Source organism: Quercus suber, unplaced genomic scaffold (genome assembly GCF_002906115.3).
Source record: "Quercus suber isolate HL8 unplaced genomic scaffold, Cork oak 2.0 scaffold_307, whole genome shotgun sequence".
NCBI classification, from domain to species: Eukaryota; Viridiplantae; Streptophyta; class Magnoliopsida; order Fagales; family Fagaceae; genus Quercus; species Quercus suber.
The window spans coordinates 91,554-108,709 of NW_027069763.1; the positions used below are offsets into that span (position 1 = coordinate 91,554).

Sequence of the window (17,156 nt, forward strand, 5' to 3'; positions counted from 1 at the left end):
CCATTTTTCATTGTGGATTTAAGGACTCTTGTGGATTCAAGGAACCCTCGTGGATTCGAGGTTATTTTCAAAAGCAAACGTATTTTGCTTCTTATTTTTTAAAAGTAGGCATGTTTTGCTTCTTGACGTTTCCGTATTCCCACATCAGTTGGTATCAAAGCCTTGACTTATCCTACTCTGGTGGCTAACGTATGAGATGGTAGCAATTCCGGTGACAGAAAACTTAGTAAGTATTATGTGACATATAGCTAGCTCTCAAAAATATTTGTGCTAAGATACCGTTGTTGGAGCATGGAAACAATAAGGATAACTGTCGCGGAGACATAACTCACAAACAACCTTTTGGTAAGCAAATTTCATATAGACCTTATAAAAGAATTGCAAGTTTAAATGGTTATTTTTATAAAGAAGATTTTCTTGATTGGTTACTTGATCTGGAGGATTTGTTTGACTATGAGAATATTTGTAATGAGTGAAAAGTTGAACTTATTTTGTTTAAACTTAGTGAGTATGCCTTACATTGGTGGGAATGAATACAATCTGATAGAATTAGACAAGATAAAGAAAAATTAGATTTGTTCATGGCCAAGGATGAAAAAGATGCTTGCTATCAAATTTTATCATTTGGATTGTGATGAACTTCTATCATGTACAAAACAAGATTATTTTTGACTAAGAAGTTCACACTTGAATTATTTTGAAGAACCACATATTCTACCATCAAGAGAAGAATTGTATATTGAAAAACATATTTTTCTTGAAGAAAATATAGAGATTTGTGAGAAAATTAGTAAAGACATTGTTATAAAAGAAGAATCTAAAATTAAGATTGTGGAGTAGATTAATGAAGACCTTATTATAGAGAAAGATCTTGAAGTCGAGAAGGCAGAGACAATTGAAGATGAAAATTTCAAGGATTTCAATGAAATCAAATCATATGATTGTCAATCTCAAGATCTTTTTATTTTGGTGGTAAGCGATACACCGAAGTTTGTTGATTTTAATGAGGTTGATAGATTTGATTCAATTGTTAGTTCTTATTTGGTAAATCTCTACAATTACATGAAGACTAAGGTAAAAGAAATTCAAGTTGATTTGTTTATTCCATTAATAAGTTGCAAGTATGGAAAAAAGATCAAGGGGTTCAAGCATTCGAAGTATTTGTTTATTTAGAGCGGAAGATTTCAAATTTTAAAGCTAAACTTGAGGACAAGTTTATTTCGAGTGGAGAGGTCTGATGTAGGACACAATTTACTATTTAATTATTGTAATTTATTAATTTTGTTATTTAATTTGCAATTTTTGTCATTTTAGGTTTAGGGTTGTTATTTCCTTGTTCTTAGGTGCGTTTAATATTTTTTAGGTCAAATTTGATTCTTGTTATGGTTAGATATTAATTAGAAGTTATTTTAGAATATATTTTATTGTCTGTTAAGTTTTACAGAGCTCTTAAATAAGCTCCTAAGTCTATAAACATTTTTCAGTATTATTGATATCAATAAAAATTCGGACTTTTGTCTATCGTTTCTCTGGTGAATTCTAGAACCCTTTCTCCTTGTGGATTCAAGGAACTCTCGTGGATTTGAGATTATTTTCAAAAACAAACGTGTTTTGTTTCTTGTTTTCTAAAAGTAGACATGTCCTGCTTCTTTACGCTTTTGCATCTCGCATCAGTAACTATCTCATTGATGAAATAGATTACTAGTAGACATATAGAATTAAAATCAAACCCCAACAGATATTTTACATAAGTAATTTTTATTTTGATTCGATGTATACAAATGAAAGAATTCACCTCCTTGCAAAGTCTGATGTAGGAAGCGGTCTAGGAATCACAGATAAATATGATCGGCATCGATGATGACTGTACTAGTGGGGATTTTAGGGATTTTCTGATGAGAAAAAATCCATTATTGTCCGAACCGAAGACCTGGGCTAATGGTTGTGCCGTGAAGAGAGAGAGCTTCAATCCTTGAGAGACAGAAATTTTGATTTTTTTTGTTCAAGAGGAAATGCATGCGGGGTTTGAAAGTTTTTAGGGATGAAATGATATTTTTCCAATTTGATGAAGTGTCAAATTTAGGAGACATGGATTGAATAAACGGATGAGATTTGAGCTATTGCACCCCGTGCAATACCCTTTACAACAAAACTGGCCTCTTGTTTGTCCGCCATCTTTGACTGCACTATCTGGTATTCATGTTTACTGAGAAAAGGACGAAAAAGAAATGGAAGACCGGATCATTTGCAAAAAAGTACTTATCTTTTTGACTTAAAAGATCATATCTTTAGTATAAAAAAAAAAATTTTAAAAATCATATCTTCGGTAAAAAAAATTGTATATATGAAAAGATCATATCTTTTTCATATATATTTCATTTTACCGAAAATATGATCTTTAACTCTATTGGTTCTTTTTACCAAAAGGAAAAAAAGATCATATCTTTTTCATGTAAAAAGAATCACGCGCATTTGGAAGTTGCAAAAAAGATGATATCTTTTTGACTTATAAAAGATCATATCTTTAATTTTTTTTTTTTTTAAAAAAAAATCATATCTTCGGTAAAAAGAAATTGTATATATATATATATGAAAAGATCATATCTTTTTCATGTATATTTCTTTTTACCGAAAATATGATCTTTAACTCAATTTGTTCTTTTTACCAAAAAGAAAAACTCAGTAAAAAAAAAACCCGAGATTAAACAAAAGAGAAAGAATACAATGCAATAGGGTCCCCTACCAACCCTCTAAATAGTCAAATAAAAATAATACGATCCAATAGGCCAACACGCGTGGAATTGATTTCTGTAACAAGACCAAAGTTCAACTAAAAAACTACTTATCCAAAAAAAAAAAAAAAAAACTCTTTTTTTCCTGAATTCCCTCTAAAATTTCAAATCAAACAGAAAAAGACAGATTCTCTCCCCTGTTTAAACAATCCACCGCAAGTAGATGGCAGAACACTCCCCTATTCACTTCTTAATTATTATGATGCTTGACCGCATGAATATTTTGGTGTTCCTACAATCTTACGTTTAATATCATGTTTATAGCCTCCTTTCACCAGCATAATTCATACGGACTTCACATTCGTGAGATATTTGTAGAGGTTACATAAAGAGTCTAAGATTAAAAAGATTTTATGAGTATTCACCAGCATAATTCATACAGACTTCACATTCGTGAGATATTTGTAGAGGTTACATAAAGAGTCTAAGATTAAAAAGATTTTATGAGTATATTCTATTGTAAATGTTGCTCCATAATGTATTTTTTAATGGGTTTGAATTAACACTGTCATTTTTCAATTAAATATATCAGATGTGTCAACCAATTATTACAAGATTTTTTAATATTATTTTAAATTTGATGATGCTCTAACCGTGGTTGATATATGTACTTATGTGTATAATCCAAAATTAACTTGCGAAGTCCATCAATAAATGTGCTGCATAATTGATTAGGGATCTAAACAAAGTTATTTTAGAATGGAAAAATATGTATTAATAATATGCAAGAAAATTTTTCTTTTTCTTTTTCTTTTTTCTAGTTCGCATGACCTTATATTTTTGTACGTCAATTAAATTATTAATTAATTAATTTTTAATTCTATATATTAATCAAAATTTTATGAATTAAATTTTTTTTTTTTCCAATCTCCTTCCTTTACTAAAATTTATGATCTTGAATCTTGCTTACTCTTATTTGTGTTTTGGTTCTATGTAAGGAAGGGTACCCTTCCTTTACCCATATCCAACAATTTTGGCAAGCATGGGTGGCCCAAGTAGAGGAGGAGAGTGCTGGGGGGAGATAACACTCTATGGAGCCTTCCACTAAGAGCATTACTAAAAAAATTTAGCTTTCAACACCTTACTTTTATAATACACCCTACGTCAAATTTTTTATTTTTACATACAACCTATTAAAACATAAAACCTATTAAAACAATATAAACAATCTATTAAAATAATATAAACAACTCAACATATTCATTTCTCTATAATCTCTCTCTCTCTACATCTCCAACCCATGAAAATAAATGAATTAAATAATAAAAGTAATATACTCCAATAGTCTGCCACTAGTAGTAGATCACTATAGCATATTGCTAATTTTATTTATTTATTTATTTATTTAGCTTTAGCACTTTTGATATAGCATGTATTTCGGTGTTTGAAGGGCTAGAAATAGTTTTTTAATTTTTTTTAGTGATTTTACTAGTTTAGAGCATCCACATTGATGAAACTAAAATTTTTAGCATTTAACAATTTAAAAAGCTATTTAATCTATTTTAACACACGATTTCACAACATATCATGCATTAATGGTCTTATTTTGACCATAATCCAAACAATATTCTTTTTTTTATTAATTTCCTTCTCACTTCCTCTCTTTTCCTCTTTGCCACGAAACCCAACTAAGTGATAAATAATATTTTTTATGCTTTCTTGCTATTTTACCACCACTAATGGTGATGCTCTTACGACCACCACGATGGTGTTATCTTCCAATAGATTGTGTACGTCATAATTTGGAAATAAATTTAAAAAAAAAAAACAAAAAATCAATTATATAATGATTAATGTGAGATAAAAAGCTAAAAAAATTAGTTTAATTTTAAAAAGTTAAAAATTAGCTCATTTGAAATAAAATTGAAAAAAAAAAATGTAGCTTTAGATCCACATTCCTCTAACAATGTATAAAATAAGAAAAAAAAAGGTTAATTTGTAGTCATTTGTGAGAGGGAACACAAACTTAGGTAGGAACCAAAAGTATTTATTCCTTATGATATGGATCATATTAACAGATACTCTTATTAGAATCTGTTTAGAATGTGATGTAAGCTTTAGTTTATTTTATTTTTTAATTTCTTTTTGATATTGTTTGTGAGTTTAATTGCACTTTTTGATATTATTCATAGATCTCATTATACTATTTAACTAATTTTTAATTTTTTTTTTTTTTTTACACTTACATTAATAAATTTTCAATTTAAATTAAATAAACTATTTCCAAACAGATCCTTAAATTAGTTGAAAGTAAATTATTTCAAAAAAGAAAAATTGATTCCACTTTTACGAAAAAAAAAAAATCAAAATATTAATTAATTTATTTTTTTCTCCCTAAAAACTTTCTTAAATTAGTTAATTATTTCCTAAAAAAAAAAAACTGGTTAATTAAAAAATAGCTCTACTTTTCCCTTATATAAAAAAGTATTTGTGATCGTTGTGGCAGTGGGACCCGTACAGTCCAGCAAGCGTTCATCTTTTCCCTTGCGGAATGCTTAATATATACGCTAGACGCAATCTTATTCTCATCGGTACTAATCCATTTGAATTTTCTCAGTTAATACACATATCAAGCTCGAACACAGTGTTTTTCCATTCATCATGTTCCGCATGAAGAACGAGGGCAGTGCCTTGTTGAGGGAAAGCGACACAACTTTCAATAATTTTCCCCTTGGTTTGAGCGTTTTGATTGTGGATCACGATCAGCAAAGTCTGCAAGAAATGGAGGCGAACCTTCGGAGATTTGGATATGAAGGTTACTTCTTATTCCTTTCGATTTTTTATTGAGTTTAAACTGCAGGTCTCGAATGGCCGCGAGTTAGCATGTTAAGGGATTGAGTTGAAGCGGTATCACAAGGGCCACCATCAAATCGGATTGAGTTGAAGCGTTATCGCAAGATCGTCAGCAAAGCCACGGTAAATGTTGGATCTGAGTTTCTTCTTCTTCTTCTTCTTCCTTCTCCGTGGGTCTCTTCTTCTTCTTCTCTTCTCTTCTCCGAGGGAGGTAGAAAAGGTTGAAATTGAGCGTGTTAGCAAAATGGTGCTAAATTGCAAAAAAAAATCAGTGTCCCCTTCTTTGAAGGTAAAAAATTGTTGAAGATTACTTCCTAATATAGCACGTTCATTATTGTTCAACCACCATTGGGAAATACTTGCCTCTTTCAAAAATAATGCAAAAGAAGGTTCCCCCGTTCACCTCAAGTTGAAAAGGCTTTACTTAAATAGCAATATAAAAATTACGAATACCCGCATCCCACCAATAACAAAACAGAAAATCTTTGGCTAATTCGAGGTAGCTAGGCCTTGTCCAGTGAGCGAGAGTAGTGTGAAGGCACAATATAAGGAAAAGTGTTTTTTTTTTTTTTTTTTTTTTTGGTTCTTAGTGTGAAGGCACAATATAAGGAAAAGTGTTTTTTTTTTTTTTTTTTTTTTTTGGTTCTTAAATCTGGGGATTGGATTTCTTGGTAGGATTGGTTTTAATTTTGTTATCTGAGTTAGGTTTAGTTTTTGAGCAATGCTTCCATTAACAAAGCCTCTGATAGGATTCCTTTTCTATAATTTTTTTTTTTATTTATTTTTAATTTAAATGGCAATTCGACCAGTTACCTTAAGCACAAATATTTTCAGTTACTGAATGCAATCGAGTGGAGGATGCTTCAACTCTGCTAAGGATGGAGGGAAGTGTATTTCATATTATTATAATTGAACAATGCTTGCTTGGTGTGAATGAATTTGAGCTTCTTCGAATTGTTAGAGAGATAGATTTGCCTGTTATTGGTAAGTACACAGGCCTGTGTGTGCGTGTGTGTGTGTGTTTCTTGGATATGTGTGTCATTTTCTGTTTCAAAAAAATAAATAAATAAAATTGTGAATCTAACATCTCAATATTTATAATGTTACGTAGTGACATCCGAGGATGATAAACCTGACATTGTTCAAAGGAGTTTGAACTATGGCGCCTGTGATTATCTGCTGAAGCCTATCCCAATGAGTGTTCTTAAGATGGTGTGGAAATATATGTTTCTCAAGAAAGACAATAAGTGGGCTCAAGTGCAGCAGCTGACAAATAATGTGTCCAGAGTGAGAAATCAGCGGATGTCTTGGACATCAGACTCTCATGAAAAGTTTGTAGAAAGTGTGAAAAAACTGGGGGGCATTGATAGTATGAGTCTTTTTCCTAATCTTATCTGCATTAATTTGTTGTTCTCACACTCTAGTCATTTATCTGCTCAAGTTCACTTTGTCCGTTGCTTTTAATGGTGCAAGTTGGTGAAGTCAATTACTTTAAAATAATTTAGTGGCCCATTTATGACTAAAAAAAGAGTTTGTTAGATATGGGAAGGAAAACATATGGAGCCCCTGTACTGGAACTAGTTCTCCATAAATTAAATATGTCCATTTTAATTATTCTCGCTGAGAAATATAGCACATTGTATGGAGCCTTAATTCTGTAACACTTCTGTACGACTATTTGCAATAATTCTATAAATTCGTATAATGCATCTGTGCTCTTTTTTTTTTTCCCCTGAAAGTAGTGTAAATTACACGCACACTGTTTTGCACAAATGTCCATAAACATGTTATATTGAACTGAAATCGTGAGTAACTCATGTCTTCAACTAACAATTTCAGTTCAAAAATACCTTTGTACGAATGTGCGTGTAAAACTTGTTTTATCCTTTTTTTTAAGGGTATGCATTTATCATACCAGCGTGTCACTTTATGCAACTAATATTTCCTTTTTTAAAACAATAACTAATGTTAATTTTGGAATCATTAGTTTGTGGTTAGTTTAATGATTTTGAAAATAATCATTTTATTAGTTGTTTGGGTTATTCTCTTAAAGAAACTTTCTGGGAAAAATATTTGTACTAAGGGTTATTATTATTATTTTTTAAATGTAATCTGTTAGACTTGTTTTGTGATTCTGTAAGTCCAAGAATAGAAAATTTTGTTTATTAAGAATGGAATTTTGTTTCTGAAGACAGGTAATTAAACTCAGCCGTTATGATTGTTTGTGCACTCCATCCCATTCTTCACTATTAGCATTTTAGCCTGTATTACAATATCTTATATATGTTGAAGCAGATGCGACTCCCAAGAAAATTTTGCAACTCTTACAAAGTAACTTTAAGGGTTTCGAAGATGTTGATAGGGAAAAGATTTCCAGCCATCTTCAGGTAATTATTATTCTTATTGTATCCTTAATTGATTTTTCCCCAGCATGTGAATATCTATTTAAACTTAAACAATCACATTAGAATAACGATTATAAAGGTTGTTTCCAGTTAGGACCATGCTAATTTAACATGATATCAAGTGTTCTTGACGTAAAACTTGGTGTGAAATGGTGATTTATCAAGTTACCGGGTCAGATGCCTCTTAAGGAAAAATCACACCTGTTGAGTGATAGTTTATGAAGTCAGATTTCTCTTTCGGTAAAGGGTACTCACTATTCACTATTTCATGGTGCAGAAATACCGTGATAGCATTAAAAGAAAGGCCCAGCTGCATATGCTGGGGTACAGAGACAAAGATGGTACCAGTTCAGAGCATATTCAGTCCATATATCAAATGAAGGAACATCCACCAATGACTTTGGTCGATCAAGTCTTGAAGACTATGGTTGCAAATGAGCCAGATATATTATTACAACAGCAACAAGCCCCTGCAGCAAAGAACACTCAAGGCTTTCGGAGTGTAACATTGCCTTTTGAATCCAACTTACCAACCATTGGAGGTAGTACTAGTTGTGGAAACCAAAGCAACGCTTTGATGACCCAAATGGATGAAGCATTTTCAAGTGAACAGATGCGGAATGAATTCACTGGAGGTCAGCCTTTTGTCTACGAAAACTTTCTCAATGATATCGATGCATCAACAAATGATATTTCTGGAGATCCTGATTTCTTCTCCATTAATGCTCCTCTTCTGTGTCCTCGTCATATTGATCATGGAGAACTTGGTTTCTCCTCGGATGGAATATTTGAAAATTTTACTGGGGATGTTACTGCTTGTGAACATTTTAACAACCTCTGATGCTGGTACGTAACATGATCCCATTCATGGTTGCTGGTAAGATATTTTTATAACTTGCATGCATTTTGGCACAAGTTATAAAAAATTCTTCTATCTAAAATAACCGACATTTATTCAGGAAAAAAAAAAGGAGATTTATTTATTTATTCATCGTTTCTCTTGCAGTTTGCTGGATTATCTGAGTCTAAAGTCTCACTCTGGTGGCGTCATCCCAAATACAATAAAAAAGCTTCTCTGTTGGATGCGCATCTCTATTCTCTTTGATTCTGCCTGCTTTCCTAAAAGTGTAGTTTTATTTTGTTTTCAACTCTGGATTTCAGCCCTTGTTTGCTTTAAATTCCGTTTGTCTGTCTGTTTTAATAAGGGTAAAGTGCTATCAAGTCGGTTTGTAAGGAAGACTATCCCCTTTGTTTCGATTCCTTTGTTCAATTCCATTGCAGATTATCAACAAAATGAAAATTACAATTAAAACCTCAGGATTTCAACCCAAATGCACGTGTATGTGCAACCTGGTATGTGTAACAGTTTCTACCCTTTCCTAAAGGGCAGACTTTATATCACTTCACTATAGCTATGAAGTTTAAAATCGCTATTTAAGTCGGTTGTCTCAAATGAGGTTTTGAAATTTCAAAGTTAATCGAGAATGATAAAAAAAAAAAAAAAAGTGCAGTTTTTATCTGGTAATGTTAAGACTGATTCTGGTTAGTGACGATAAATAATTAATATCCACAGATTTCTTGGCCATCGGGGTCATTCAAGCATGTATGAAAAATTCGTAGAAAGTGTGCAATAACTGGGCCTTTAATGCTTTCAAACTGTAAATCTTTTTCCTAATCCTAAGCTTCATTAATTGGTCATTATCACACGACTCACTTTCACTTATCTGCACAGGCTTTTTATTTCCAAAATAGAAAAGAAAAAGAAAACATGTAAGTCACTTCGTCCGTTGAATTCTACTTCTAGTCTTCTATGATGTAATTTGGTTAATTCTTTTTTCTTTTTTTTTACTGGATAATTGCGAGAGATAGGACCTCTGAACTAACAATTACATACGGAATTGGGTACCACTAGGCTACAAGGCCCAGTGGTATGTAATTTGGTTAATTCAAACTACTTTTGTTTTGTTTCACTGATGCACACTAGTGTACTCCAAAATAATTCATGGTCCATTAAAAAAAGAGAAAAAAGTTAACAATTGTATTATTATTATTTTTTCAAGAATAATTGGATGTGGAAACATATTTACTAAATTCAGACCGCAACTTGACACGGAATGGGTCTCAAGACAGAGTCATTGGTTTAACAAGATAGTCATCTGTCAAATCACAAGTTTAATTAAAATTTCAATTAAATTAAATACATTTATTTTCTTCTAAAAAAAATTAAATAATATAAAAAGTTAAAAGGATTGTTGCAAATTTATCCATAAGATACAATTAAATAAACTAAGAATTCTTCAAGTAGCATTCTTGAAAAAATTCTCGTGAATTTTTATATAATGGTCAAGGGGCCTCTCTTAAAATTTTAACATGGATCACTATTTATAGGAATGAGTTATAGCTTTTCAATAAACACCTTTTCCCTTTGGAGAAATATCTTGGTTGATTTAATATCAACAAATGTTTACAAAACTCACTAACCATCTGAAACACTTCAAAACTGGTTTTTAACCCCAAAAAAATCCCATATTTACACTTCTATCAATCAACCTTTATGACTCGACCGATTGACCTGCTATCATGGTAGATATAGAGCAAACATAAAGGTACTCCAAAGTAAACAGCATTCGTCAAGTCTTAGACTAATCTTCTATTGAACCTTGCGAATACTAAATTTAATCAACTAATTCTCTCCAGACATGACAGAGTTATTGTCACTTATAATCCAACTAGGAGGGGTATCATAAAAAACAAAGGAAAATTATACTTTACCTTCTAAACTATGATCCTTTTACGCTTACCCTCATAAACTATAAAAAAGAACACTTTTACCATCTGAGGCTTTACCCCCTCTACATTTATCCCTCCAAACTATGAAACCGCATATTTTACCTTTTAAACTATGACTCCTTTTACACTTACCCCACTAAACAATAAGAATGCACACTTACTTTCCTAAACTACCACTCATGGTGTAGGGGTGCAAAGTGTTACATAAGTAATAGAAGGGTATACATTCTCATAATTTAGAGGGGCAACTATTACATTAGTAATAGTTTAGGGAGTAAAGTGTATATTCTTATAGTTTAGGAGGGTAAGTATAAAATGGGATATAATTTAGGCATCAAGATCCTCTAGAATTCTTAGGGCACTCTAACAGATATAGTTCCAGCAATCCTAAAATTCTTTTTAAAATAAAAGGTCAGGATTTCGCCACCTCATCAATCTATTAAAAATTAATTATTTTCATTATTAAAAAAAAAAAAAAAAAAAAAAAAAACACTCAAACTAACTCACTATTAAACCCAAAACTGCCCCGCTCTCCCCTCTTGCTACCAATTGTTGGTGTTCTATCTAAGGAAGTCAATTTCGTATCGGATGTCATTTCAGTTTGACTAGGGGAATGAAATATTTCGATATCAATTGATACCGGTGTATCATTTTGGGATTACTGTTATTTATATATTTCTATACAAAAAAAATATATATATATATATATATATTTATTATTTAAGTATGAATATATTAAATTTTATGTTTATCAAGATAAAATTTAAAATCCACATATTTTATACATGTTAGCTTAAGTACATTAACCAATGTATAAGCTTAAATAACAATTTAAAAAAAAAAAAATTTATTGTATTGGCCAAAACCCCAATACATGCCGGTATAAGTTGGTACGGCCAAAATAGGGTAGTACAACCCGGTTTTTTAAAAAAAACTTATTGAAGGAGTACTAGTATTGGTTTAATGGCTGGTACGACCGTACCGATATGATATTGACTTCATTGGTCCTACCACCACACTCCAATTAGACTCCACCACCAACCCAGATCCGATTTGGGTATTCTCATCTTTCCCAAATGTCTTACATTGCAGTCAATGGTCTAAAAATCAAAAGATCATCCACAGGTTATCAAGAAAAGGAAAAAGAATGTATCGTTAATTTCAATCACAAAACCAGCCACAGGTTTCACACAAGTCATAATATAACAACAATGGCAATTAAATATATATTGTCACTTTTATTAAGACTTTCTTGTCGGTTTTCCTTTTGGATTGTGGTATGTATGTATGATTGAAATTGGCCACGCGCAATGGATCTATTCCCGTGGGTTGGGTTTTTAGCGGATTCATGTTTGGTATTAGTTTGGGTTGTCACCGGAGATTGGTATTAGGAGGGGAGAGTGAGGCAGTTTTGGGTTTCCATGATTGAGTTTGAGTATTTTTTTTTTTTTAATGGAAAGCATTATTTTTTAGGTTTGTGATTTGATGAAATGGCATAATCTTAGCCTTTTATTTTAAAATGAATGTGAGAATTAAAGGAATTTTTCCTGGTAGAATATGTCCTAGAAACTTTAGAGAATCTTAATCAAGAAAGTAAATTTTGTACCGTACTGGCCAGTGAACCGGTACACTTAACCCTCTTATTTCGTACCGGAAAAAATACTGGACATACCGGCCTCGTACCGCGAAATTCGGATATTCCGGCCGGTAAATGGATACCAGGCCGAAACAGGAAAAAGAAGAAGGAAAAAAAAAAAAGTTCTCACTCTCTCATCTCTCCACTCACCGGCGTCACTTGCAGTTTCTCAAACTCATAGCGCATGGTCTTTCCTCCCTCAAATTCCAGATCTTCTTGACCGGCGTTCTCTTTCTCTCTTTCAGATTTACTTTCTCTTTCCTCTTTCTTGGTTGCGTCCAACTTAAGCCAATAGCTTGCATTTCAGCTTCTTTAAACACCCAATAAAGTTAACAGCTTGCAAAAGTTGTGTAAAGTCAGAAGCAACTTTCCTCTATCAGATTTTTTTCATTTTTTTAATAATTTCCTAGCCCCTAAAAAGGGTCAAAAGTCCTCTCACATGTCAGTTGTTCTATTTTTTTTTTTTTTTAAGCCCTCAGTTAGTTCATGTGTGAAAGCACTGAAATGTAAGTTTAGTATTTTAAATTTAACTTGATTTTTAATTCTTTTTATAGATATAAATGTATAAACTTAGGCTTGGGCTTAGGCTTGTGTGGGGTTTAAGATTACAAATTAGTCTAATCTATGGATTTATATATATATATATATATATATATAGCGGTAAACCTGAAATGGTACACCGTTATTGATCGGTATCCGAAATATATCGTACTGCTAACCAAATCGGTACAACCTCTGGTACGGTATTGACTCCCTTGATCTTAATCCATAATTTATGAGAATAAAGTGTAATTTCTCATGAACACAAATTGACGAAATTAAAGTCTGCATTTAGATGAGCTTATTTTCATCATATTATTTTGTTTATCGTGCAAAAACTACAGGTATATATTGAAAAATAATAATAAGCTGAACGAATAGGCCCTACGACTGAACTGGGTTTTCTTTATGCATTTCCTGAGAGCACTTTCTTTCTCAACCTAGCAGTCCCAGAAATTAAAGATTGTCCAATACAAATTCAATATGTTCGGTGTCATTATGATATATATATTGGATAGGTATAGTGACACTAATCACTATGTATAAATTAAATAAAAAAAAATAGAGATGTTTATCCTACATAAGTTGTGTGTGTTAGAGTTTTAATCCTTATAACCTCAGGCTATTACTACAAAATTTAGGCCATTTTATAGTAGTACTCTGGTTATATAATATAATATTAGCCTGTTTAAAAAAACTCTATATACTATTTTTATCTTCGTGTGTTCTAATAAGTATTACTGTTTCCTAAAAAAAATCACTATGTATAGGATCAGAGGTTTCGGACTAGTGGGAGGTGTATATGAAAGTAATATGGTTTAATTACAATCTATCATCTCTATAAATTATAAAAGTAGTATAAAAATTATATTCATTGCATTGCTCATTCAAATTCCAAGAGATTGCCAAAATTCTTGGCAGCACAAACAAGTCAAAACATTACTCAAAAGTCAAACGTATAAAACTCAAATTAGGGGGAAAATGGGTAAATATCCTTGATTTTAAAACTATGTAGCAAAATATTCATCTTTTTAAAATATTTAGCAAAATATCCCTATTTTGGAACTCAATTTTAACAAAATCAAGTTCTATGTAGAATTTGATATCCTCAAATTTAAATTCTATGTGTATTTTTAAGTAGAACTTGACATTAGCAATGTCGAGTATCGCTTAAATTAGGACAAAGTTTAGTTGTGTAGTAGTACCTGTTTACTATAGCATGTAGCCAAATTTTTTTGGCTATGGCACCACCAATGAAGCACAACATTTTGTAGTTCGAGGAGGCAAAAAAGAACATTATAGCAATATGCCTCCACCAATAATGATGCTCTAAACAAGTACTAGTACCTGTTTACTGTAGCAAGTTGCTACGTGCTTTTAATGTTTTTTTTTCTAATTCTTTTCTCCTCTTTTTTATTCTTTGTTGAGTCGAGAGAGAGACTCTCTCTCTCTCTCTCTCTCTCTCTCTCTCTCCTGATATTGTAGCAAGCCCTCTTCAATTCACTCATTCCCTTGTTCGCCTTGTCACCTTTGCTCATCGATGAAATCATATTGCATCCTCGAAACCTCAGTCTCGAGCTCCACTGCTCTCTTGGCCACCGACTCCAAAGTCTTTAGCTCCTCTCCAGACCATTCGATCTCCTTCTCCATCTCTTTGAGCTTTTCTTTTTCAATGCGTTATCGTTTCGAAGCTCTCTGATCTCCAAACTCAGTTTCTTGATTCCCTCCTTACTTTCCGAATTCAAATTCACCATTTGAAGCTTCTCACGCTCCAAAGACTCGATCTTCCTATTCAGCTTTGAAACCCTAGTGTCATAATTGCCGCCGTTGCCGGGTTGATCAAGATCGTAGGAGCTCTCCCCCGTTTGATCCAACTCATTGCCATTAATGATTATCTCCTTGTCCGCCATTGCTAATCCAACAAATACACAAATAAAAAATTAAGCAAGAAACAAAAATCCTAGACCCCTGTTTGGTTGCCAAGAAAAATCAATCAACTTAAAATTCCAAACCAAACAACATAAAATAGAATGGTGGTTGTGGTCGTTGGTGGAGGTGGCTATGTTGTTTGTTTTTTATTATTTTATTGTGTTGAAAACTAAAATAAAACCACTAATGTTGGGTGTTTTGTAAAGCGAGGTGATAAAATAGATAAAGTAGCTTTTTGTGGAGCCAAATTGCTAAATTTATGACTCCACCATTGTGGATGCTCTAAGGTGTTAGTGGTGTGTAATTGTAACTATACTGTAAGTCTCAGTAAGTCAATGACAGTAAGTTAGTAGACTACATGTATTTGCCTAAAAACTGATGAGTGATGAAAAAAATAATTAATTTATCAAGATAAGAATAGATTTTGTACGAATGAGAGGAAGACACATTTGGGAAGCCTTATCACTTTGATTAAAAACTGGTGAGGGCTGAATCAAAAAAAATTTATTTTGAAAAAAATTATATACTTCGGTTGGGTTGGACTATACAGGTTTCAAATTTTTCAACCCTCCACCTGAGCCGAATAATCGTTAGCCAAAAAAATAATCTGTCATGAACTAAAATGTCACATGTTAGTTACCATAACAAAGGAGATGATTTCTCATATATGTTTAGCACATTACAATTTAAAAACAACTACTTTTTGAAGCTAATTGAAAGGGTGATAGTGTGACATGACACCAATGCCAAATATAGACCCACAGTTACTATATCATGTGAATCAAATATGGATGAAAATCAACCACTTTTATCAATATCTTAGTTAACCGAATGGAAAAAAAGTGCATTACAATTTTTCATTGAATCTTATGACATACAACTTTGGGGAAAATATATTTTCATTTTCCAAACAAACATACATGCAAAGAAAATGAAATTGGCCATTGAGACCTTGAATGCCCTTAAGTGTATGGAGACAAATTACGTAATATGCAATATGCTTCACAGAACGGATGTGCAGATTAGTCAACCAATAACTCAATAAATAATTCAACAACTTTTCCAAAAATGTCAAATAATGTTACCATTGATGTGATTATGCAATCTTAAATTGTTTATAAGATTATGTCTAAATATAAAATTCAATATGTTTTATTTTATTGCACAAAACTTAAGCAAATTGTGAATAATTTTAGATGGCACCTATTTATTATTGAACCTACCAAATATACATTATGCTCAATTGTTTATAAGATTAAAAAGAATTAAATAGGGTGACAATAAAAAATTTGATAAAATAAAATCAAGGAATATACCTAATCTTTTCATCTTTATGAAAACATAAAATGATAATTCAAGTCGAGACCTTCCAATGAGACCACGATTTCCATATGACGCTAGTAATAAAAGCCCAACAATTTGCTAATCGGGAGTAGCTAGACACAATGGAGATTTCTCGTCTTTATTTAAAATATATGCCGCGTTTGGATTTCCCCAGAACAAAAGATTGATGGCTTCATAATAGAGAGAAAAGAAAATATAGATTCATGTAAAGCAGTGTTTCCTATGCTATTTCTCATTTGCAACTCTACAATAAAGCTATTAGTGAGGACTTTCAAAACTTTTAGACGTTTACTTTTTGTGGCCAAGTCAATTGCACCGTCCCCTAGGATGTTTTTCTTGGTAAGAAGGAAGGGAAAGAGATCAACGATGAATTTTGCGATCTTAGTACTTCCAAAACTTGTTGTCACAAAATCAATTACATCATCATTGGCTAATAGTTGATGAAAGGAAGCAAAATCAAAGTCAACGAGGGCAGTGTTCTTGTATTGGTGGAGGTTTGGAAACTGTTTCAACTTTAAAGCTTCAATCCTTTCATTGAGAATATCTTAGGCATAAATTTGCACCAGTATGTCCACAGCCATTAATAAGAAAGGAACTTGATTTTTTTTTTTTTTTTCTGGTTGAGAAAATAAAAAAATGAAATGTAAACACCACAAGAAAAAATGTTTATTACAATGAAAAAAAATCATTGCAATAACATTAGAATCATTGCAATAGTTGATACAAGGTGTTGCAATAAAATTTGAGGTAATAGTTTTGTGCAACAAAAACTGTTGTTGTAATAAACTCCAAATATTTTAATAACAATTTGATACAATGATATAAATAAATATATATATATATATATATGTATATACATTGTTGCAATATACAATTTAAAGTTTCGAATATCTTGTAGATATAGGCTATTATTTCACGAATCTTATT

The 17,156-nt window shown here is 31.8% G+C and overlaps 1 protein-coding gene across 4 annotated transcripts; it reads left to right on the forward strand.

Annotated features, from left to right (window-relative positions):
* The first annotated feature begins 5,299 nt into the window (after positions 1-5,299).
* Positions 5,300-9,307, forward strand: LOC112015476 (putative two-component response regulator ARR20). 4 transcript variants are annotated; one of them, XM_024047877.2, is made up of 6 exons: positions 5,300-5,708; positions 6,420-6,569; positions 6,697-6,954; positions 7,881-7,972; positions 8,268-8,867; positions 8,997-9,307. In XM_024047877.2, exons 2-5 carry the CDS (start codon positions 6,464-6,466, stop codon positions 8,829-8,831), a joined length of 1,020 nt encoding a protein of 339 aa, XP_023903645.1. In that variant the 5' UTR covers positions 5,300-5,708; positions 6,420-6,463; the 3' UTR covers positions 8,832-8,867; positions 8,997-9,307. The 4 variants fall into 4 exon arrangements, with proteins under 4 accessions (XP_023903645.1, XP_023903644.1, XP_023903646.1 ...); XM_024047876.2 differs by having other exon boundaries at positions 5,301-5,708; positions 8,268-8,836; XM_065782590.1 differs by lacking the exon at positions 5,300-5,708 and adding an exon at positions 5,715-5,874 and having other exon boundaries at positions 8,268-8,836.
* The last annotated feature ends 7,849 nt before the right edge of the window (positions 9,308-17,156 follow it).

Coding starts and splice junctions, on each gene's coding strand:
- LOC112015476 (XM_024047877.2), top strand. CDS start 6,464: ATGGAGGGAAGTGTATTTCATATTATTATAATTGAACAATGCTTGCTT. Junction 6,955..7,880: donor AAAACTGGGGGGCATTGATA/GTATGAGTCTTT, acceptor ATGTTGAAGCAG/ATGCGACTCCCAAGAAAATT. Junction 7,973..8,267: donor AGATTTCCAGCCATCTTCAG/GTAATTATTATT, acceptor TTCATGGTGCAG/AAATACCGTGATAGCATTAA.